General features: G+C 50.9%; 1 protein-coding gene across 2 annotated transcripts in view; it reads left to right on the top strand.

Annotated features, from left to right (window-relative positions):
* The window catches only part of cfap300 (cilia and flagella associated protein 300), a 53,472-nt gene extending 29,527 nt beyond the window's left edge, over nt 1-23,945 (top strand). For both annotated transcript variants that reach the window (XM_072476356.1, XM_072476357.1), the window contains exons 6-7: nt 21,727-21,793; nt 23,570-23,945. In XM_072476356.1, the coding sequence (XP_072332457.1) occupies nt 21,727-21,793; nt 23,570-23,701 (199 nt within the window). In that variant the 3' untranslated portion in view covers nt 23,702-23,945. The remainder of the gene's footprint in view (nt 1-21,726; nt 21,794-23,569) is intronic.
* The last annotated feature ends 1,711 nt before the right edge of the window (nt 23,946-25,656 follow it).

Genomic DNA, 25,656 nt, shown 5'->3' with positions numbered 1-25,656 from the left:
TGTAGTTACCTTTATTTAACTGTAACACCTTTACATCTGATTCTACCTTCTTTCTTTCAAATTGGAGATTGAATTCGACCATATTATGATCACTGCCTCCTAAGTGTTCCCTTACTTTAAGATCTTTAATCAAGTCTGGCTCATTACATAACACTAAGTCCAGAATGGCCTGTTCCCTCACAAGCTGTTCCAAAAAGCCCTCCTGTAAACATTCAATGAATTCCCTTTCCTTGGGTCCACTGGCAGCATTATTTACCCAGTCCACCTGCATATTGAAGTCCCCCATGATCACTGTGACCTTGCCTTTCTGACATGCACTTTCTATTTCGTGGTGCATTTTGTGCCCCCGGTCCTGACCACTGTTAGAGTTCAACAACTTCTGAATGTATATTCTCTACTCCACCTTCAACCCATTTTTATTTCTATCAATTCATTTTCATTTCTTCTATCCATTCGTTTTCCCCTCACTGTGGTCCTCCCACCCCACCCCATTTGAGCCATCTGTTCCTAGGTGTCCTTTGACACACTGATTCCCTTTGTTCTGCCATTGCCACATGCTGATCTCTTAATGTGACACTATCAGCACCCCTCTTAGCCTTGATCACCTACATTTATATTCCTTTTGTCTTTCTGTCCACAGATCTTTGTCAATCTCCACCTAGTGCTCGACCTCTATCCAGCCCCAGTGGGCCACGCCCCATCCCGACTAAAGTATAAATCTGACCCCATTTACAGTTCTCTAGCTTTGACGAAAAGACATCCAGACCCGAAACATTAGCTCCCTTCTCTCTCCACAGATGCTGTCAGACCTGCTGAGATTGTCCAGTATTTTCTGTTTTCGTTTCACATTCCAGCATCTGCAGTAACTTGCTTTTATCATCATACTGATCAATGTTCTCCAGTGATATCAGACCCCAGTGGAGTCAGAGGGAGGGCATATAATTTGCTTGGTGATTGGTTAGTGTTGGGTGTGAAAGGTGGGAGGGGAGGACTCTAGACCACCAAGTATAAGGTGTAAGAATAACTTCCCGTACCAGCCTCCCCGAACAGGCACCGGAAAGTGGCGACTAGGGGTTTTTCACAGTAACTTCATTGAAGCTTACTTGTGACAATAAGCTATTATTGTTTACAAAGTTGTAACTGAAGACTCTGATAAACTGGAGGAGTGGACCTTGAGCAATTTAAAGTCATCAGAAGATCTTTAATTTTTGTTACAAAACACACTCTCTCGTTTTTATTTTATAGGTTATACATCTGAATAAATTATTCTGTTGCAAATTTGTATATTATTAAAATCCCTTCAGCCTATCGGTTATATATTGGTGATTAACACTTCAGAAAAATTCTGTTTCTGGTTATTTGTAATCATGGTTTATTTTTACTTGAAAAAGAGATGGTGGGTGTGGGAAGATATGGGGCGGGATTCTCCGACCCCATCGCGGGAATTGCACCGCGCCGGTCGGCGGGCCCACCCCCGCCAATTTTTCTTCTGCCCGCGATGGGCCGAAGTCCCGCAGCTGGAATGCCTGTCCCGCCAGCATGTATCAAACCACCTTTTGAACGGGGGGCAAGGCGGCGCGGGCAGGCTCCAGGGTCCTGGGGGGGAGCGCGGGGCGATCTGGCCCCGGGGGAGGGGGTGCACCCACGATGGCCTGGCCCGCGATTGGGGCCCACCGATCCGCGGGCGGGCCTGTGCCGTGGGGGCACTTTTTTCTTCCGCCTTCGCCATGGTCTTCACTATGGCAGAGACGGAAGAGACCCCCTCCCCTGCGCATGCGCTGGGATGACGTCAGCAGCCGCTGACGCTCCCGCGCATGCATCGCCCGGCGAAGACCTTTCTGCCCCGGCTGGCGTGGCGCCAAAGGCCTTTCCCGCCAGCCGGTGGAGCGCAAACCACTCCGGCGCGGGTCTAGCCCCTCAAGGTGAGGGCTTGGTCTCTAAAGGTGCGGTTCTCCGCACCTTTGGGGCGGCCCGACGCCGGAGTGGTTCCCGCCACTCCATTACGCCGGAGCCCCGCCGGGTAGCGGAGAATCCCGCCCGTGGTTGCAGCAATGGTGAAAGTATGCCTGATATTGAGGTTCAGTGAATGAAAGGGAAAATCTCATTTACAATTAATTCACTGCACTTCACTGGAGTTTTGCATATCTAGGCACAACTGTAAATATTTCAAAAATAAAAGGTTATTGAAAGATTTTTACGTCTTTCATGTTGTTACATTGCTAACAAAACTTGCCAGGATATAATACAGTATTGGAAAGTGTTTTGCAACAATGACAAAGTGGAAAGTGTAGCTAAATACATTTTGTTCTATTCCCGATTTATAAATTCTATTGTGTATTAAGTTCAATACATGGGTTGCAGGTCTTATTGAAAACTCATTGTAAGTTCCTTCAGTAGCTCATAATCTTGTAGGAAGCATTGCGATCGGCATGATCATGGGGTACTTCCTTGTGTACTTCCTTGCAATCTCATACGTATTACAAGGGTTATGGCCAAATGGTGGAAACAGCTGCTAAATGGGTGCTGTGCTAATAAGCCACGTCTGTTTGGAAATCTGGATTTAGTGCCCGGTTTTGCTGATTACAAACATTTAAACTCATTTTAAGGTGCTCAGCCAGGTACCTGTAGGTTTAAACTCAAGTGCTGATTAGATCCAATTTTTGTTGAGCAGTATATGTGTTGGCTGTGTTGGATTTGCTCTGCTTCTTGGCGACAGGACATACCTGGACATACCTGGACATACAATTTACCACATTGCTGAGTAGATGCCAGCATGGCAAGGTACAGTTAATTCTGGAGCACAAGTTTTCTGTACTATTGCTGGAATGTTATCAGGACAGTATCCAGTCCTTTTAGCCATTTCTTGATATCATATGGAGTGAATCAAATTGGCTGAAAACTGGCATAGATTACATAGAACATACAGTGCAGAAGGAGGCCATTCGGCCCATCGAGTCTGCACCGACCACTTAAGCCCTCACTTCCACCCTATCCCCGTAACCCAATAACTCCTCCTAACCTTTATGGACACTACGGGTAATTTAGCATGGCCAATCCACCTAACCTGCACGTCTTTGGACTGTGGGAGGAAACCGGAGCACCCGGAGGAAACCCACGCGGACACGGGGAGAACGTGCAAACTCCGCACAGACAGTGACCCAGCGGGGAATCGAACCTGGGACCCTGGCGCTGTGAAGCCACAGTGATAATCACTTGTGCTACCGTGCTGCCCATCTTGAGAAGCTGGGGAGGTGGAGGAGGCCAAAATGGATCATCCATTCGGCACTTCTGAAGATTGTTGCAAATACTTCAGCCTTGTCTTTTGCACTGATATGCTGGGCTACCCAACCATTGAGGATGGGGATATTTGTAGAGACTCCTCCTGCAGTTAGTTGTTTAATTGTCCACCTATGTTCACAACTGGAGGTGGCAGGATTGCAGAGCTTGGATCTAATCCATTGGTTGTGGGGTTGCTTAGCTCTGTCTTTTGCATGCGGCTGTTGTATCTTCACCAGTTTGTTAGTGAGGAGGACATTGCAGCATCGACATGGCTGAGTTTGCCATTGTCGTTGCCGATGCAGATGTTCCAATTTTTTTGTAGGCTTTCCAGCAGTTTGATGCAACTGAGTGGCCATTTCGGAGCGCATTATGAGTCAACCACATAGCGGTGAATCTGAAGTCACATGTAGGCCTGACCAGGTAAGTTCTTAAGTTCATAAGATATCGGAACAGAATTAGCCCATTAAGAGTGCTCTGTCTTTCGATCATGGCTGGTCTCATCCTGGCCTTAACTCCACCGTTCTGCCTGTTCTCCATAACCTTTCAACCCATTATCAACTAAAAATCTATCTAATTCCTCCTTAAATTTACTCATTGTCCCTGCATCTACTGCACTCTAGGGTAGCGAATACCACAGATTCACAATGCTTTGGGAGAAGTAGTTTCTCCTCAACTCTTTTAAATTTGCTACCTCTTATCCGAATGCTACGAACTCTTGTTCTAGAATGCCCTATAAGAGGAAGCATCAGCTCCACGTGTACTTTATCCGTACCTTTTATCATCTTGTACACCTCAATTTGATCTCCCCTCATTCATCCAAACTGTAGAGAGCATGGGCGCGATTCTCCGCTCCCGTGACTAAGTGCCCACGCCGTCGTGAACACCGTCGAGGTTCACGACGGCGCGAAATGGCCCCGATCCCGACCGATTCAGGGCCCGAAATTGGGCTAGGATCGGGGCCGTGAGAAACTCGGGGGGAGGGGGGGGGGGGGGGTCGTGAAAGCCACGTCGTCACCGCGCGACGCCCGAATGATGCGGCGCTGCGTCATAAATGGCGCAATCCGCGCACAGAGGACCAGGAGGAGAAGAGAGAGGAAGAGATGGCTGAGCCCCGACGAGCCGCACCGAGGTTCCGGGACACGGACCTGGATACCCTGCTGGATGAGGTGGAGCACAAAAGGGACGCCCTCTGCCCAAGACGTGGGCATCGCCAGCCATCCAGCGCGGTGAGGCGCAGTTGGTGTGAGGTTGGCACCGTATGTCAGTGCTGTGGGGCAGACCCCCCGGACCGGGGAGCAGTGTCGGAAGAAGCTGCACGACCTCACTCGGGCTGCCAGGGTAAGTGCCATGAGGAGGCGCCCAGGCCCCCCTCCCCAACGCGTCATCGTCTCCCTAACACATTGCCCACTGCAGCCTCGATCCCCTCCCCCCTCACACTCATGCCACTGCACCCTCGCTTCCCCCCCCCCCTCACACTGTGCACCCACCACCACCATACACCCGGGCCACCGTGTCTAACGAACCCCAAATCTTTATGTTCCCCAGGGCCAGCTGCCGAACGTCCAGGGACGTCTCGGCCAAGAGACAGCAGAACATCGCCAACGACAAGCGCACCCAGGGACGCACGCCAGAGGTTGGCAGTCGGTCGGCCAGGAGGGCAATCCTCTCAGTATGGGACGCAGGACCGGGACGCTCACACCACCGAGAGAGACAATAGTGAGGGGCACAGGGCGGACATTAATGAAGAATTGCACATCACGGACACACACTCCGTGGAATCACCTGGTGGTCAACACGACATGGCTGGCATACAGCTTGCGCCGGGCCATGAGTGGGAGAACAGACACGAATTCCTAACGGACGATGACCTCGAGCGTGTGGCACTGCTGTCTCCCACACCATACACCATCGCAGAAGCACTCACCTCGGTTGGGCATATAAGTGATGAGGCTCCCGGGTCACGGTCTGGTGCGCACCCCACATCCGACCCGGTACAGCAGGTGGAGTTTGTAGCAGCCGAGGGGCTGGACAGTCGGAGGGCAGCCCAGGCCCAGCAAACAGCTGCCACTCAGACGGTTCCCGGGTTCCTGGATGTACTTGACCCGCCCGGACAACCGATGCATGTGGACACCCAGGGACTGAAGAACGGGAAGAGGGCCATCTTCCAGGACCTGCACCCGCAGTTGGAGGAGTCCATCCGCGTTCAGGAGCAGGGAGTGGTGCCGCTCATCGCAGCCACCCAGGCCGACACCGCACGGGTGGCGTCCGCGGTGGAGGCAATGGGTGAAACTGTTTCGGCCATGGGTCAGGTTCTGCAAGGCGTTGGGCTTAACGTGCACGCGTCATCCATGGCCCAGGAGAGGGCTGCCCTCTCACAGGTAGCCATGCGCCAGAGCCAACACGACATTGCCGCCGCTCTCCAGGCCCTGGCCGAGTCTCACCATGCCATGGCCCGGTCCCAGCAAGCGATGGCACAGTCCCAGCAGTCAGTCGCGGAGAGCATTGACCGCCTGGCGCACGTGATGGATGGCGTCGCGCACTCACAGGCCGAGATCGCACAGTCCTTGGCAGGAATGTGGCACTCCCTGTGCTCCGTCTCGGCGAACATTCGAACCGTGGTCGATCCCGCTGCAGGCCTCCAGGACTGGCAGTGCCAGGTGTCAGTGGTGCGACGGGGCATGTCTCCGATCGCACCTCCGTCCCACAGTGAGGCCCGGGGGCCATTGGGCTCCCCGAGGGAGGAGGAGGTTCTGGGGCCCGTCCCGGTAGCTCCATCAAGGGACGTCCCGGTACACACGGCCTCTCCCCGTTCCGTCCCTGGCGCATCTGGTGGGCAGCGGGCAGGTCAGGGTGGCACAACGCCATCCAGCACGCCTGCTGAGCAGCCTGGCCCATCGAAGCTGGGCCGCCCCAGGAAACGCTTGCCGACGGGGAGCCATGTCGAAGGGCGTGATTTTCAGCAGTCCGCTTCCACTCCTGCTGTACCATCTGGGAAAACACCTGGACGTAGTGGGCCCGTAAGGCAAAGAAGTTCGGCACGTAAGAAGTTGGCACGGGTGCAGGGCACAGTTTAGTTGTAGGGGGTAGGGCACCTATGTTAATCTCACAAATAAACTCACTGTTGAATTTGACTTGTAAGACTGTGTGCTATGTCCGGTGCCAGGGGGCTCGTGAGGGTGCCCGATTGGCTTAGTGGTATACGAGCGGTTCAAGGTCTGTTCCGGATGTGCTGATCCTTTTCCCCCTGCCTCCCATAATCGGACACCGTTGTCCTCGGCACACCGACGCCAACCACCCCACACGGGCATGTGGTGAAATATCCGTCACGAAGGCTGTGACCACCGGAGTGCATGGTTCAGCTATAGCCATGAGTCAGACCTCGGCTGGCGAATCTGAGCACACAGCTCATCGCAGAGCGGGCTGTCATCATTCAACATGGCACTGATTACACCCGCTTACCCAATCATCACTGTTGTGCAATCCCGTAGTGCCGCAATGGTAAGGTGATGTGGAATTGGTGCCGTGAACGCGGTGCCGGGGGGGGGGGGGGTGCAGGAGTGACGGTGCAAGTGGCAGTGTTCAGCGACCCCCACAGTGCGTGAACCGTGCGGCCACCAATGCGTCGCGTGCCCGCTGTCCGCGGCAGTGCCGTCGTGCAGCCTCCTGGATGTAACCAGCACCCAAGCAGTGTCTGTGTCCTGCGCCCCTCCCCCCACCCTGATGCGCGCCATCATCCTCCTCCGCATCCTCCTCTTCCCCATCCCCCTCGTTTGCGTTAGCTCTGGTGCCGTCAGGTCCTCCCTCCGACTCCTCCACCAGGTCATCTCCCCTCTGCATGGCAATGTTGTGCAGCGCACAGCAGACCACAACCATGCGACCGACCCTGTCGGGATGGTACTGCAGGGCCCCTCCGGATCAGTCTAGGCATCTGAATCGCATCTTCAGCAGGCCGAAGCACCGCTCCACCACACCCCTGGTTGCTGCATGTGCCTCGTTGTATAGGCTCTCCGCGTTGGTCTGAGGCCTCAGTATTGGCGTCATCAGCAATGACCTCAACGGATAGCCTTTGTCGCCCAGCAACCAGCCCCTCAGCCGGGGGGGGCATCCATCGAACATTGCGGGGATGAATGACTGTGCCAGAATGTTGGTGTCATGCACACTCCCGGGGTACTTTGCACACACGTGCATGATCTTCATGTGGGGGTCGCACACCACCTGAATGTTCATGGAGTATGCGCCCTTTCTGTTCATGAACACTTCCCTGTTGTCTGCAGGTGGGCGCATGGGGATGTGCACACCATAAATGACACCCTGGACCATCGTTATCCCGGCCACCTTGGCGAATCCACGTGCCCGTGCTTCCTGCTGTGATCGGTGCTCGGGGAATTTTATGTACCTGTCCGCGATGGCGTACAAGGCATCGGTGACGGCCCTGATGCACCTGTGGATCGATGTGATATCCCGGAGAGGTCCCCGCTCGGCGCCTGGAAGGAACCGGTCGCATAAAAGTTTAGGGCCACCGTCACCTTGATGGAGACTGGTATCGCGTGTCCTCCACCAGTTCCAAGTGGTGCGAGGTGCGCCACGAGGTGGCATATATGTGCGACTGTCTCTCTACTGAACCGTAGTCTCCTCCTGCATGTGATGTCCGTTAGGGCCTCGAGCGACATTCTGTCACGGTACACCCTCGGCCTTGCTGGACGCCTGTGGCGCCCTGGCACCACCATCAGTGGATCCTCCTGCTCCTCTTCCTGCTCCCCCCCCCCCCCCCAAGCACTTCCTCTGCATTCCTCGCCGTCGGGGGCGATGTTCCCCATGGCATCCCCCTGTACATCCGGGTCCTGAGCGCCTGCGGCCTGTGCGGCGACGACGGGCCACTCCGCGGCCATCCCCACTACTGCACTGGCAACCGCTGCATCTGCAGCCACTGTGGGCCGTCTGACTCTACGCTGCCGGATGGCAAACTCCAGAGCTGCGGCTCCAACCACGGCAGTAAACATCGCTGTCTGGTTGGCATACATGGTGACCTGCAGGAGGGTGGTGGGGGGCAGAGAAAAGAAGGTTGCACGGAGGTTCTTTCACACCTCGCCAGCCGGGTTGCATGGGATACCTGTGTGCCCCGGTGGGATGGTCGCGCTGCAGATACGCACCCAGCTTAACATCTGGTCACTGTCTGCGTCCAACGGTCAGTTCACACCAAACCCCTCACCACTGTGCCAGTCACCTGTGCCCATCAGCCACACGGCAACCTGCGGCCGTGTCCTTGTCACCGTCCTGCCATATCAGGGCGGCTGACATGTGGCATCCGCGGATGGACGATACCATCCACACACTCCCTCATCCCCCCCCCCCCCACCTGCACACACTCCCTCACCCCCCTCCCACCAGCACACTCTCCCTCATCCCCCCCCTCCAACCTGCACACTCTCCCTCAACCCCCCTCCCACCTGCACACTCTCCCTCATCCCCCCTCCCACCTGCACACTCTCCCTCATCCCCTCTCCCACCTGCACACTCTCCCTCACCCCCCCTCCCACCAGCACACACTCCCTCATCCCCCCTCCCACCTGCACACTCTCCCTCATCCCCCCTCCCACCTGCACGCTCTCTCTGATCCCCCTCCCACCTGCACTCCGCTCCCTCACCCCCCCGCCCACCTGCACTCCGCTCCCTCACCCCCCTCCCACCTGCACTCCGCTCCCTCACCCCTCTCCCACCTGCACTCCGCTCCCTCACCCCCTCCCACCTGCACACTCTCCCTCATCCCCCCTCCAACCTGCACACTCTCCCTCATCCCCCCCTCCCACCTGCACACTCTCCCTCACCCCCCTCCCACCTGCACACTCTCCCTCATTCCCCCCCTCCCACCTGCACACTCTCCCTCATCCCCCCCTCCCACCTGCACACTCTCCCTCATTCCCCCTCCCACCTGCACACTCTCTCTCATCCCCCTCCCACCTGCACACTCTCCCTCATCCCCCCTCCCACCTGCACACTCTCCCTCATCCCCGCCTTGGCCGCAGCCTTCTCGGGGAAGCAGACCCGGTCTCCAGGAACTGCGGAACAGTCCGCTCACCTCCTCACTGGTCAGCGTCAGCCAGCACGACTGGCTGACAACTTTAAATAGCAGGTGTGAACGGCGACGGCGTGAACTAGGGTCACGCCGTCGGGACTTTGGTACCATCCGGGCCTGAGAATAGCGGGGGTGGCGGAGAATCACCATTTTGGGTGTCTCGGGCGATTCTCCGGCCTGCGCCGCGCGGAACTCGACGGGGCCGATCTGGCCGCTTGGGTGAATCGCGGGAGGTCGTCGGACCGGCGTTGCAGTGAAAAATGGCCGCCAGGCGATTCTCCCAACCGCCGCCGGAGCGGAGAATCGCGCCCTATAGGCCAAAATGTTCAATCTCTCCTCATATGACAGACCCTTCATCTCTGGAATCAATCTAGTGAACCTCCTCTGAACTGCCTCCAATGCCACGACATCTGTCCTCAAATAAGAGGACCAAAACTGTGCACGATACTCCAGGTGTGGTCTCACCAATGCCTTGTATAGTTGCAACAACACTTCCTTGCATTTATACTCTATTCCTTTAGCTGCAAATGCCAACATTCAATTTGCTTTCTTTATTATCTGCTGTACCTGCATGCTAGTTTTCTGTGACTAATGTACGAGGACGTCCAGATTTGCAAGGACGGCATATTTCTTTCTATAAAGGACAGGGCCAGTTGGGCTTTTATAACAATTTCATGGCCATTATTACTGAGACTAGCTTTTTTAGTCTAGTTTTATTAACTGGATTTGAATTCCACCAGTGAGTATGGTAGGATTCAAACTGATGTCCCCAGAGCATTAGCCTTGGGGGGTGGGGGGCAATGTTCCGGCCCTGTACTCTGCGGATGCAAATCCCGTTATGCCATTAACAGTTGTGAGAAGGCCATAATGGGATTTGCGGCAGGGAGATCTTACAATGAGATCTTCTACACTCCCCGCCAATGATGCAATGAATTTGAGTATGTCTAAATGACATAAGGCCTTCCCTTCCAGGTTCGCTGTATGTACTCCCCTGCCAGCATCACGTCATGTTGGTGGGAATCACTTCTGTTCTGCAGCAGTCGAGATGAGTACACTAGTGGCGCGAAGGCCAGTTTAGCCCCTGAGTGGTCAGGGACATGGCTGGGGCATTGCCAGTTTGGCACTACCAAGGGAGCCACGGTGAAGGGGGCCACGATGGGAGGGGGGGTTGGTAGGATGATCATTGGTGAGGGGGTTGCCGGTGATACAGGATGAGAGGCAGGTGGAGATTGCTGACGATGATGAATGGGGGTGGGGAGGTCCCGATGGCCATGGGGAGGAGGGAGGAGGGTCTGTCTCTCAACTTTGAGATCAGGATGCCCTTTAAAAATGTTGCTCTGATCCCCGTGGAGCCAGGCTTGCCAGCTTCTTTAGGCCTTGCCCCTCAAGAATGATGCCGCTAATCACGTCCCCTGCTTTTTTTGGATTGTCAGAAGAACTGGAGAGAGAGAGCAGCAAGGTGGTGCAGTGGTTAGCGCTGCTGCCTCACGGTGCCGAGGTCCCAGGTTCGATCCCAGCTCTGGGTCACTTTCCGTGTGGAGTTTGCACATTCTCCCCGTGTTTGCATGGGTTTCGCCCCCACAACCCAAAGATGTGCAGGGTAGGTGGATTGGTCACGCTAAATTGCCCATTAATTGGAAAAAATGAATTGGGAACTCTAAATCTGGAGAGAAAACCTGGCTTCTTTGCCATTTTGGGGGAAAATTCCACCCTTGGCCTCTGGATTACTCTGGACATTCCCACTATGCCTCCGCCACTAAATGGCCACTTAAGTACCTTATCTCACGCAGACTCAATTTTAAGGATGGCGGGAGTGTGTGCGGATAAGATGGTAAAGTGACATTAAACCTTTTCCCCCATCTCGGGCAGGAATGTTGGGGGAGGCCTCACACTGAAGGCTGGCCAAAGTTGGGGTGCCACCTCCAAGGACATTGGAGCTCCGATTTAAAAAAAAAAATTTTTTTTTTAACCATTGGAGTGGAGCAACTAGCAACAAATCGATAGATTCAACAGGTCAATCAATCAGCAGATTATCAGTAGGTCAAATTTCACTGGCATAGGAACCGGTAAGGCTTTGGGCCAGAATTTCCAAGGAAGAGCCCATACTGATTTTAAACTGTAAATCTAAGGAGTCAAGCTGCAGGATTCGCCATGTGCAGCACAGTAAGACGCAGACGTAGAGTGGGGCAGAAAACAAAAGATTATCATAATTTACACAAAAGTTAAAACTGTTACAAATTGGTAATCCACCATGAATGAATTAGACCACTGAATTAAACGAAGGGAGAGAGCATTCCGATAATGTGAAAAATGGCAAAAGTTTGGTATGATAGGTACTTTTGATGAGGACTCCGAAAACTGGAAATCGTATTCCGAGCTATTCCATTAGATTCTAGCCAATAAAATTTCAGAAGACATTAAGATGCCTGTATCCCGAAGTACAATTAAAGCAAAACTTTAAATTTATTGAGGGGCTCAGATCAGCCAGAGCTCTCCAGAGACAAGATATATCAAGAATTAGTTTAAATATTGGGAGATCATTATTCCCCAAAGCCATTGATTATTGTAGAGAGGTTTCGGTTTCATCCAAGGGATCAGTTAGAAGGGGGAAATATTGTGCAGTTCATTACAAGCCTTAAACGATTTGCAAAGTTTTGTGAATTTGGTGACTTATTTGACAGCACAATTAGAGATCATTTAGTGTGTGATTTAAAAAATGAGGTATTCAAAGAAGATTGTTAATGACTGAAACCTAAGTCTGAAGACTGCATTAGATATTAGTGTTTCAATGGAGCTTGCGGCTCCGCTCAGGGGAAGCACGAGATCCATAAATTGTCTGCGCCCAGAAGAAATTACCCAGCAAAAATGGGCCATTCACGAACTTAATGCTGGAACAAGGACAGCCGATGTAAAAATTGTAGAACTGCCATAAACGGCGGCACGGTGGCGCAGTGATTAGCACTGCTGCCTCACGGGTTCAATCCTGGCCCCAGGTCACAGTCCAGTGGAGTTTGCAAATTCTCCCTGTGTTTGCGTGGGTCTCACCCCCAAGTAGTGCAGGGAAGGTGGATTGGCCACTCTAAATTGTCCCTTAATTGGGAAAAAAAACAACTGGCCATACAGCAAGAGCTTGCTGGAGTAAAATAACTTCTCCAGAGAAGAACTCATTCAAACAAATTCAACAAAAAAACAACCACAATGAAACTTAAGCAATTCATTCTGATGAAGAATTGAAGTTGACCTTGTTTTCAGTCCAAGATGAGTCGCAAAATTTTTGGGTAGTGCCAAAACTGAATGGACAACCTATTAAAATGGAGGTCAACACAGGGGCTTTCATCTCTGTAATTCCTATGAATGGAAACTCAAGCCGGTTCGGAGTGCAACGAAAATAAGCGAGGTATTCAAGGCCTTTTATGAAGAGCTGTACAGATCCCAGCCCCCAGCGGGGGAAGAGGGGATGGGACGATTCCTAGATCAGCTGAGATTCCCGAGGGTGGAGGAGCAAGAGGTGGCTGGTTTGGGGGCACCAATTGGGTTGGAGGAGCTGAGCAAGGGTTTGGGGAGCATGCAGGCGGGGAAGGCCCCGGGACCGGATGGATTCCCGGTGGAGTTCTACAGGAAGTACGCAGACCTGTTGGCCCCGCTACTGGTGAGGACCTTTACTGAGGCAAGAGAGGAGGGGTCCCTGCCCCCGACAATGTCGGAAGCGACAATTTCTTTGATCCTAAAGCGGGACAAGGACCCACTGCAATGTGGATCGTTCAGGCCGATCTCGCTCCTCAATGTGGATGCAAAGTTGCTGGCAAAAGTGCTGGCCACGAGGATCGTGGACTGTGTCCCAGGGGTAATCCACGAGGACCAGGCGGGATTTGTAAAGGGCAGGCAACTAAACACCAATGTGCGGCGGCTCTTAAACGTGATAATGATGCCATCGGAGGAGGGAGAGGCGGAGATAGTGGCAGCTATGGACGCGGAGAAGGCCTTTGACCGAGTAGAGTGGGAGTACCTCTGGGAGGTGCTGCCTAGGTTTGGGTTCGGGGTAGGGTTTATCAATTGGGTTAAGCTCCTTTACAGAGCCCCGATGGCGAGTGTAGTGACGAACCGGCGGAGGTCGGAGTACTTTCAACTGTACCGAGGGACGAGGCAGGGGTGCCCCCTGTTGTTCGCATTGGCGATCGAACCATTGGCCATGTCATTGAGGGAGTTTAATAAATGGAGGGGGGTGGTCCGAGGGGGAGAAGAGCATTGGGTGTCGCTATATGCGGATGACCTGTTGCTGTATGTGGCGGATCCAATGGAGGGGATGGTGGAGGTCATGCAGACTCTAAGGGAGTTTGGGGAGTTTTCGGGCTATAAGCTCAATGCAGGGAAGAGTGAGCTCTTTGTATTACAGGCGGGGGACCAAGAAAGAGGGATAGGGGACCTACCGCTGAGGAGGACGGAGGGGAGCTTTCGGTATCTGGGGATCCAGATAGCCAGGAGTTGGGGGACCCTACATAAACTGAATCTGACGAGGTTGGTGGAGCAAATGGAGGAGGATTTCAAAAGATGGGACATGTTACCGCTCTCGCTGGCGGGTAGAGTGCAGTCGGTCAAAATGGTGGTCCTTCCGAGGTTTCTGTTTGTGTTTCAGTGCCTTCCCATCGTGATCACTAAGGCCTTTTTTAAGAGAGTAGGCAGGAGTATTATGGGGTTTGTGTGGGCGAATAAGACCTCTAGAGTAAGGAGAGGGTTCCTGGAACGCAGTAGGGACCGAGGAGGGTTGGCGCTGCCAAACCTGGGGAGCTACTACTGGGCAGCAAATGTGGCGATGATCCGCAAGTGGGTTATGGAGGGAGAGGGGGCAGCATGGAAGAGGATGGAGTTGGCGTCCTGTAAAGGAACGAATCTGGGGGCGTTGGTGACGGCACCGCTGCCGCTCTCGCCGACAAAGTATATCATGAGCCCGGTGGTGGCAGCAACGCTAAGGATCTGGGGCCAGTGGAGACGGCACCGGGGTGCAATGGGAGCATCGGTGTGGTCCCCGATCAGGGGTAACCACCGGTTTGTCCCGGGGAAGATGGACGGGGGTTCCAGAGCTGGCATCGGGCGGGGATTGGAAGAACGGGGGACCTGTTCATCGACGGGACGTTTGCGAGCCTAGGGGCACTGGAGGAGAAGTTTGAGTTACCTCCGGGAAATGCCTTTAGATATATGCAGGTGAGGGCTTTTGTGAGGCGACAGGTGAGGGAATTCCCGTTGCTCCCGGCACAAGAAGTTCAAGATCGGGTGATCTCGGGTGTATGGGTTGGGGAGGGCAAGGTGTCGGAAATACACCAGGAGTTGAAAGAAGAGGGGGAAGCGCTGGTAGAAGAGTTGAAGGGTAAATGGGAGGAGGAGGTGGGGGAGGAGATAGAGGAAGGTCTGTGGGCTGATGCCCTAGGTAGGGTTAATTCCTCCTCCTCATGTGCCAGGCTCAGCCTGATACAATTTAAGGTGGTCCACAGAGCGCACTTGACGGGGGCGAGGTTGAGTAGGTTCTTTGGGGTAGAGGACGGATGTGGAAGGTGCTCAGGGAGCCCGGCGAACCATGTCCATATGTTTTGGTCATGCCCGGCACTGGAGGGGTTCTGGAGAGGAGTGGCGGGAGCAATATCTCAGGTGGTGAAAGTCCGGGTCAAGCCAAGCTGGGGGCTAGCAATATTTGGAGTAGTGGACGAACCGGGAGTGCAGGAGGTGAAAGAGGCCGGCATTCTGGCCTTTGCGTCCCTAGTAGCCAGGCGAAGGATCTTGCTAATGTGGAAGGAGGCGAAGCCCCCCAGCCTGGAGGCCTGGATAAATGATATGGCTGGGTTCATAAAGTTGGAGAGGATTAAGTTCGCCTTGAGAGGGTCTGCGCAGGGGTTCTACAGGCGGTGGCAACCGTTCCTAGACTATCTCGCGGAGCGTTAGAGGAAGATCGGTCAGCAGCAGCAGCAACCTGGGGGCGGGGGGGGGGGGGGGGGGGGGTGAAGGGGATGTCCTGGGGGGGGGGGGGGGGCGGGGGGGGGGGTGAAGGGGGGACTGCCTGGGAGGGTGGATGAGCAAGAGATAACATGAAGGGTTGGGGAAACTGGCACGTACGGGTGAGGGCCAGTGTACAAAGCTGTGTAAATATATCATTTTGCCATGTATATATCTTGCTCTGCGCGATTTCTCGTTTTTTTTTTTGTTACGGGGGGGGGGGGTGTTATTGTTTGTAAGGGAGAAAAATTGTGTTAAAAAACTTTAATAAATATTTTTTTTTTTAGAAAGAGGGTGCACATCTGAGGTGAATGCAGCCAGCTGCTTACCTTGTCATGTGGCCTTCGATGCCCCTGGCAAGCGTTCTCTGGGTCCAGAGGGCCCAGGCTCACCTGTTGACACATCTGCACAGCCGTGCCGCCCTGTCCCATGCGCTGACCCTGAGATGCAGCCTTATCAGAGGGGTGGAACTCGGGAGAGCTGGTGGCCACCGTTGCGGCCCTATGGGATGGGTCCGGGTTGGGACTCAGCGCCCCCTCCCGATCGGTGCCTATAAGGCCCTGGGGTCCGTCTTGCGACGGAGGGGCAGCTGGTTCGAGCCCTGGCTGCCCATGCATCTTTTGGCTCTGCCAGCCTTGGTGGTTCCCCAATGTCTGCACCATCATGTCGATGCCCTCGGCGATGCTCCTCAGTGAGTGGGACTTGCTCTGCAGTGTCCCGGAAATGCCCAGCTGTGACTGGGACCAGCTCCGCAGCACCTTGGCCATGCCCATCTGATAGCGGGACATGTGCGGCAGAACCTCATCAAGGTCAGTCTGCGACTGGGTGACATCCCCCAGCGAGGCAGACATTCTGCCGGAGACCCTCAGCCATGGCCGTCAGCGACTCCGCGACGCCTTGGACACCTTCACAAATGGTGTTGATGTCATTTACCAGGCTCTCCAGTTCGGACGCCACTGTGGTCAGTGGGAGGGATGGGTCAGTCAGTAAGGCAAGCATTGCTCACGTTTGACAGGTACCCCAGGTGGAGCCTGGTGGCTTCTCACCTCTGCAGCGCCTGCCAGCCTCTGCAAGGGTGACCGATCTGTCCTCGGCTATCCTCGGCTCCTCCAGGGCCGCTCCTCAAAGGAGCTGAGGATTCTCAATCCGGCACACCACCACAAATCTGGGCCCTCTACCGCCGATTATAGGAGAGCTTTTCCTGAGGGGAGACCGAGGGCATCGTTCGCCACACATGTGGTTTGCAGTTGTTGGTGGGGGGTGGGTTTGAAGGGAGAGTTGAGATGGAGGGAGGGAAGAAGGGGGAGGGGGGTTGAGGGTCGCCTGGGGAGTTCGGGGGGTGGATGCTCCCTTTGGGCGGGGGGTGGGGGGGGGGGGCATTGATGTCAACTCACTCGTGCTGCCCGGTGTAGGTCGTTGACCTTCCGGCACTGGAGGCCAGTCCTCCTGGTCACATTGCCCGACCTGACTGCTGCCCCCACCTTATCCCAGGCAGCACTGGCTGCCTTGTGACTCATCTTCTGGGATCCCCAGGGAACAGGACACCCCTCCACCGTGTCCGGGCGCCTCCCCAGGTCAGTATCCCGAATCTAGCAGATCGTCTCTGCGGCGGCATTGTTGCTAGTTGGCTGAGCAAGTGCTGCTCGACCTTGTTAGCAGGGGGCTGGCAAGCGCGGTCCCTGCAAATGAGCTGGCGAGCCGTCATTTGGGGCGCGAAGCCCGTTAGGCCTCATTAAGTAGACCAATTAACATTGAATACCATTGCCGGCCTCGCTGGGCCGATTGCCGGGAAACAGGCGGCAATTCCCACTCGCTAATACAGTTAGAAATTTTTCCAGAGAATCGCACCCATTATTTCTGTCATGTTAGAATATTTTGCTTGGGTTTCCCCATTTGACATTTATGTCAGACTAATATACATCTCAAAGTGACTGTGCATGTACAGCATCATCTTCCTCAGGCTAACTAAATTTTGATCTCTTCCTCTTGGGGTTGCAGCAGTTCCTGAAATCCAGTTGCAAATTATTTTAAATAACTTGAAACAACCGTGTTAAAAATTTCAAATATCGCTAATCATTATTTTGGTAACTGCTAAAGAAACTTTAACGCCAGTTCCCACTGACCAGCAGGAACTGGCTTTTGGTAGAATGAAGTATGCGTGGATTTATTACTGGACTTTTCTACTATAAGGAGACCTTTGTCATTTGCGTGGAATTGCCTGTGGCTTAAATAATACAGGGCTTTCCATAGTGGGGGAATTCCTATTGATTTTTATTTCTGGGCAAGAAGGGGACCCCAACCCCTGGCACTGTCCTAAATATGCCTGCACTTTCCCTCTGATTCCACTCCGTCCTATTCTTTTCAGCACCTCACCTCGGTGCACATGACTTTGTCTCATTCCCACTACATCCCATTGAGCAGCCATGTCTTTTGCCAATGCTCCTACTGGTTTTCAATGTGCAGAATACTTCCTTATCACACTCTGACCACAAGCACCTGCTAATTTTCCTCCTCACCAATTCACACTTTCTGCTGCTACCTCTTGTTCTTTTAACACCAAACACCTTGCTTCCTTACTTTCCCACCATTGCATTAATGATTTAGTAACCTGTATCACCATGCTACTCCCTCTATATGGCAGTGCACTTTACTCCTAAATTTCTCTCCAGTTTCATGCTCCCAGACCTGACATTTCACTATCAGTTCTACAGAAATGCTGACAAGTCCTGTGAACCACCTCTTCGTTTTGCAATGCCATTATATTCAGCTGAATGTTCCAGACCCTGACCTTCCAGTACTCCAGCACTTTATAATCCCTTCCCAGTACTCTTGAAATCCAAATGTTGTATTCCAGCCCCAGCCTCCCAGCATAGTGTCACTGTTTTATGCTTTGGCATAAACCAATGGCTGAGTTTGAATTAAATGCTTTAAGAATAGCAGGTACTGCCGTTTGATTTGACTGGATACAAGTTGGAATCTGTTTAACCAACAATATGAAATATAAAGAAATAAGATGAACATAGATAAGTATACAATGAATCTTAGGAACCTTTTGTGTTTATCATAACTAATCACAATACCAATCATAATTATAATAACTAATATTATATAACTAATCACAATAGCATGCAGCCATCACTAAACTGGACAGTTTTATATCTGCATGAGTCACAGTTCTAATGCCATTGTTTTTGTATGCAGGTTCTACCATTAGCTTCAGATTTTTTTTACCCCCATGCAGAGCTTGGTACTTTTGGTACTTTTGAAGTCTAGTTAAGGTCAACGCTAATTGTATCTTGCCTTTGTATTTTTACATCAATATCTGCCTGAAAAGAATAACCACAATCTATTAAAAGTTGTGGTCAGGTGAACTCCATGGTCCCTTGCTGCATTTTAGGAAACGGGAGTCACATTGGCTATTTTCCAATCGTCTATATTTTGGAACATAGGAACAAAAGTAAATCATTAATTACTCGAGCCAGTTCAACCATTTGGTGAGATCCTCTAAGTCCATGGGCTTTGGGGTTCTCTAAACCCTGGCCCACAACACTGGGGCACCCTTGCCTTAAGGCCAGGAGACCACCGGAGCTCGCTCCCGCCCCCGGATGTTCCCTACCCTCGCCACCCTTGCCAGAACTACCTGGAAATGCCCATTGCCAACATCTGGTAACCAATATGGAAAATGTTTGAACTAGAAGAAGTTAAATCACTCCGCTTGCTTTACAAATATCATTCCTTTCCCATACAAGAATCCTCCTTATATTATCTCATAATGCAAGTAAGGCTTGCAAGTTTATTGTTTGAAGGTCCCTTGCTGCATTTTAGGAAACGGGAGTCACATTGGCTATTTTCCAATCGTCTATATTTTGGAACATAGGAACAAAAGTAAATCATTAATTACTCGAGCCAGTTCCACCATTTGGTGAGGTCCTCTAAGTCCATGGGCTTTGGGGTTCTCTAAACCCTGGCCCACAACACTGGGGCACCCTTGCCTTAAGGCCAGGAGACCACCGGAGCTCCCTCCCGCCCCCGGATGTTCCCTACCCTCGCCACCCTGGGATCACTCCACTTACCTGTTCTCAGGGTCCTAGGATTTAGTTCCTGGCAACCCTTCCGGCCACTGCGGGGCTGTGCTTGGTGGGACTGGAAAGTTGTTGGTCAATCAGATTGACCAGCAGCTCTCCAAGGCAGAACTTCCTCCCAAGTGAGGACAAAAATCCTGTCTTATGCCAATTAACGCTCATTGAAGCATAATATGACATCAGGGCTGCTGAAGTTGGCCGGGATGTTTTCCCGATGGTGGGCATCCTAAAAGTTCAGGCCAAAGCTTAACACAATAAATTAATTATGATTCAATAACATTTTTTTCACAGCATTAACAAAACTCCATTTGGTTCACTAATCAGGACTTGAACACAAAAATCTAGCTGTCTGTCCAGTGCAGTACTGAGGGATTGCTGAACTGTTAGAGGTGTCATATTTTGGGTCAGATATTAAATCGAGATGTCATCTGCCTTCTGGCTGGATGTCAAAGGTCCATGGCACTATTTTAAAGAAGAGCAGGGCATTATCCCCGATGTACTACCCAATATTTATCCCCAAACCTACACACGAAAATAGATTATCTGGTTGTTATTATATTGCTGAAGTGGGAGTTTGCTGTGTGCAAGTTGGTTTCTATGTTTTCTACATTACAACAGTGACTGCACTTGAGAAGTAATCCATGAGCTGTTAACTGCTTTGCAATGTCCAGTGGTTATGAGAGGAACTATATAAATACAAGTTATGTAACATGCCAACATCACCATGTAACATATGGTGACATTGTATGCCAGAAACCTACTTTGATTAGCTTAATTTTGTATTGCCAAATATATTTTTGTAACCCATTGACATTAGCACAAAGACAAACATAATCGATTAAAATATAAGGCACGATTCTGTGGCCGTATTGCGCTCAAGCGAGAGCACAACACGGGCAGTAGATCCCAGGTGAAGTCTCACTCAGACCTCCCAGCAGTCTTCGCTCCTCGCCGGACCAATCCAACTCCCGTGAGGCATCAGAATTGGAACTCTGCCCATGAAAGGTGGAGTGGGGGTTTGAAGGGTGACGGTGTGCAGGGCAGGGAAGTAGGGGCTTTTGGGAGGTTGGGGGGGGTTGATGAGTGGGGAGACTCTGTAAGGAGGGGGTGGCTGAAGAGGGGGGCCCCCAGAGACCCCATAGTGGGGTGTCCTCACTTCAGGGAGGGTGGGGTTGGTGTGGGATAGTGCTCATGTGCGTGGAGCATGATATTGCCCATGGTGGGGGTGGACCCACATGTTCACTTACAGATTGGGGCACCCTTTCAAAATGGCGGCCCGATCTGAGTTCAGCTCCCCTCTACTGATAAAAATTGTGGGCTCCGGTTTCCTCCCACTAGTCCTGAAAGACGTGCTGTTAGGTAATTTGGATATTCTGAATTCTCCATCTGTGTACCCAAACAGGTGCCTGAATGTGGCGACTAGGGGCTTTTCACAGTAACTTCTTTGCAGTGTTAATGTAAGCCTACTTTTGACAATAAAGATTATTAAATTATTAAGGTATAAGCCACGGGAGGGACACCCCCAACACCCTACCTCCCCATGCCTCTAGGTCTCTTCCTCGCACCAACTTATGTGCTCTCTTCAAAGAAAGCAGAGAAATAGAATATAGAATTTACAGTGCAGAATGAGGCCTTTCAGCCCATCGGGCCTGCACCGGCCCTTGGAAAGAGCACCCCACTTAAGCCCACAGCTCTGCCCCATGCCCATAACCCAGCAACCCCACCCAACCCCTTTGAGAACTCACAATGGCTTGCTTGGAGAGGAGGGAAGGACACAATTTGTGAGGTTGGCTATGAAGTGTAAGTGTGAATGGAGCATATGACGGGGATGTGAAGTGGAGAGAGAGGAATGCGTGGAGCTGTTAGAATCTCTCCAGGACCACTGAGGCAAGTGCACAGCAACAAGAGCCTCTTCAGTGAAACACAAGCTGAGAAGCTTTGATCAGTGAAATTGAAGAACCCCAGCCATGGTCAGGTGAGAGGTTGATGTTTTCTGACCTTTATTTTAAAATGTCTTCGGGCATTTTTCTCAGCCAGCCCATCCCTTCAGAGCTAACCAATCAGCTGCAAAGGCAGCTGTGATGTTTGAAATTGTTACACTGATTTAAAATGTCACAGGGAACAGGAGCAATTAGAAAATGGCAAGCCTGTTTAGTCGATCACCTCGATAAATGAAAGGATTTTGCTGACCAGTAATAACCTATTAAATTAAAAGGGCTCCCGCACCAGCCTCCTCCGGAACAAATCCCTCACTGAACTAGAGCAGATACCTATACTATAAAATATTGAACTATAATTATTTTCTTGTAGCGTACAGAAAGATCCTGAAACAAAAGATATACGTGTCATCTCTACAGTATTCAAGGTTACAGCCAGTGTAAGTACCGGTTTAAAATGAAGAATTATATTTTAATTTCTTTGAAATGGCTGAAATACTGACTTCAAGACTGAAGCCTAAATATTAAATTAGTCCATATTTATCAATGAACAATGAATATCTACATATAACATTTCTGTGCATTCTGTGCATGAATGGAAGCATTAACCATTTAAAATAAGAGTATTAACATCTGAATTACAGTAGCAGGCAGAAGAATGTGTTAACTATTTGTCCACTTATTATTATTATGATTATTCATGTTTTACCAGACCGAACCACTGGAAATAATTTGTGATGTAACATTCCATAAAAACAGAAGAAATAGAAGCAGGAGTACACCATACAACCCATTGACCCTGCTCTGGCCTTTTAGTACAATCATGGCTGTTCTTTGGTCTTGACTCTGTACACTTCCCATTTCTCTTGAAAGACCAAAAATATATTTATCTCAGCCTTGAAAATATTCAACAATGGAGTGGCCACAGCCCGCTCAGACTATGCCCCAGTGTCCTAGATTCCCCAGCCAAGGGAAATAACATCTTGGGTGGGATTAGAGCTGGTTTAGCTCAGTGGGTTAGACAGCTGGTTTGCAGTGCAGAACAAGGCCAGCAGCACGGGTTCAATTCCCATACCAGCTGAGAATTCTGAATTCTCCCTCTGTGTACCCGAACAGGCGCTTGCAACACCAAGAACGATCTCGCTATCAAACAGAACTCTTTTTTTTTTCTGGACTCGGTTGGGAACTCCCTGCCGAGGCCACACTTTTAGCTCATCAGTGCAGAAAGAAATTGGGGCGCCATTTTTAAAGGCTGCTCCAATCTCTCCCCCCGCCCTCACCAAACCTCTTAAGAGCGCCACTGGGCCTGACCCCTGGCATAGACAACGTGTCACCTGGGCACCTTGGCACTGCTGTCCTGGCACCTGGCAGTGCCACCTGGGCTCACTGGCAGAGTGGCACTGTCATGGTGCCAGTCTGTGTAGCAGTGCCTATGTGCCTGAGTGACAGCAGGAGTGGCAGGTTAGCACCCTGCCCTGAACTCAACCACCCGGGGACCCCCGATGGCATTGGAGACCTCCCAGATGCCATTACTCCCAGTCCATGTTTCTGTGGACCAGTGTTAAATGTCGCCATGGTGAGATCTCCCAAGCATGGGTGTTTGTTCCCGGACTTAGGGAGAATCAGGCAGCGACATATTGAAATAAGCCTAATGGCTCACTTAAAAAGATCCAGATCGCAACAAGATCTTGTAAGGCATTCTGAGCATCACAAATCTCATGAGAGGCCTCTCGCGAGATTTAACGGCCTCATCGCGTCACCAAGTCGGGCACAACGAGGCCATTCGATTGTGTCCAGAGATTTTAGGCCCAATTTACACATTCTCTCATTATAGGACAATGCTCTCTATTCCGCAAGAATCCAGGCTAAGTTCTGTTTCTGCACTCACTGGCCTACTTCTGCTAATAATAAATGTATCCGCTTCTACCTTCGTTGAGATCAGTTACTCAGTATAGACTGCTCTGTATAATGGTGCTGTACGAGGCAGTGCCTTTTCACACATGGCCCTTGCAGAATTTATTTTTAGCAAATTAAATACTAAATTAAAACAATTTTGAAGATTATAATGATTCTGCCATTTATTTGGGTGTTATTTATGTGCAGTAAGTTTATTTCAGGATTAATATTACCTTCCAAAATTAAATTGCTTTGTTACTTTATTTGTGAAAATGTGACAAACTGGGATACTAATTATTCACTACTTTCTTTTTAACTAGGATGATTATGGCCCATGCTACCCTTCCACTAAGAAGCATGAACAGACTTTTGCCTATCTGATTGTGGATCCCCTAAAACGTCATGTGCATGTGTTATACCATTGCTTTGGAGGAGGATTATTCTGCAATTAATAATCGGGTCTTGGCTGGAACGTTATTACTGATGGATTATTTAGCTGAAGATGCTCTGCGGTGAAAACATTCTGTGTAAGAAAGAAACAAGGAATTATCTTTCAATATTTGAGACTTTCTTTGTATTTTATTAGAATTTGTCGTAAAGGGAAAATTAAATGTAGGCAGCTTCAGAGAACCTGCCATGTACAGCTGATTAACTTAAATAAATCACATCGGTTTTGCTGTGAGCAAATTTGTGAAATTTTGCATCTGGAATTTCTGAATATTAGTCATTAGAAATATGGTGTAACTTACCTGTTTGTTGCATTTGTTAAATTATGTGACTGTAACTCAGTTTTATGCAGCTTAAAGCTTTTACATCTGCTTTTTATCTTGACCACTTTTGCAATAGTATTTTTGGATCCTGATTCCATCCACATTTATAATGGGTAACATCATGAAATATTGTTGATTTCATGACGATTATCACTAAGCTGTCAAGTGCATGGTGCAAATCTGAACCACAAGATCTAAATATGGCCCCTTGGAAGCAGAGACAGGATATGATGGGCAATGAAGAAATGGCATTGAACAAATATTTTGGGCCAAACTTTCACTACCAAGGTGAGTAGCTTGAGTTGGGGAATTTCCTGACTCACTGAACTCGTCTCGGTAGGAAGGCCGCTGAATGTTGCAGTATTCACTCCAGCAAGAGAGGCAGCCACAGGGGTGGCCGAGTGCCCAGGGAGGCTGGTTAGAAGGCCTGACTGAGCTCTGGAACTTCATTCCAGTGGTATTAAAGACTTTTAGACCTCTAGCTATCACTCTCTACCAACTCTCCATGCCACCTCCATACTGTCTAATGTCCCAAAGAACAATACAGCTGTACCGGTCATGATACCACCCTTGGACAAAACCCTCAGCACTTCCTAGTGTCCTATCCCTCCATACCCATCCTATCCATGTATTTGACGAGATGCCTTTTGAATGACGTCAATGTATCTGCTTCCACAACCTCCCCTGGCAGTGCGTTCCGGGCATTCACCACCAGCTGTGTAAAAAAACCTGCCTTGCAGGGCAGCACGGTGGCGCAGTGGGTTAGTCCGGTTGCCTCACGGCGCTGAGGTCCCAGGTTCGATCCTGGCTCTGGGTCACTGTCTGTGTGGAGTTTGCACATTCTCCCCGTGTTTGGGTGTGTTTCACTCCCACAACCCAAAGATGTGCAGGGTAGGTAGATTGGCCACACTAAATTGCCGCTGAATTGGAACAAAATAATGAGCTACTCTTAAAAAAAAAATGTTTTAAACCTGCTTTGCACATCGCCTCTCAATCTTGCCCCACGAACCTTAAACCTATGCCCCCTAATGACTGACCCCTCCACCCTGGGAAAGAGTGCCTGCCCATCCACTGTATCCATGCCCTTGATAAGCATGTAGACCTCTATCAGATCGCCCCTCAACCACGGTCATTCTAATGAAAACAGTCCAAGTCTCTTCAGCCTCTCCGCACAGCTAACACCCTCCAGACCAGGCAACATCCTGGTAAACCTCCTCTGCACCCTCTCCAAAGCCTCCACATCCTTTTGGTAGTGTGGCAACCAGAATTGTGCGCAATATTCCAAGTGCGGCCTTACCAAATTTCTATACAACTATAGCATGACTTGCCAGTTTTTTTACTCGGTGCCCCATCCAATGAAGGCAAGAATTCGGTATGCTTTCTTGACTACTTTGTCCACTTGTGTTGCCACTTTCAAAGATCTGTACTCCCAGATCTCTCTAACTTTCTATATTCCTAAGAGTTTCGCCATTTACTGTATATTTCCCCTCTATGTTACACCTACCAAAATGTTACACCTACCTCACATTTGTCCGGATTAAACTCCATTTCCCATTTCTCTGCCCAAGTCTCCAACCTATCTATGTCCTGCTGTATCCTCTGACAATCCTCAACACTACCTTCCACTCCACCAACCT

Source organism: Scyliorhinus torazame, chromosome 15 (assembly GCF_047496885.1).
Source record: "Scyliorhinus torazame isolate Kashiwa2021f chromosome 15, sScyTor2.1, whole genome shotgun sequence".
NCBI classification, from domain to species: Eukaryota; Metazoa; Chordata; class Chondrichthyes; order Carcharhiniformes; family Scyliorhinidae; genus Scyliorhinus; species Scyliorhinus torazame.
This window is presented reverse-complemented; position numbering and strand designations above follow the sequence as displayed.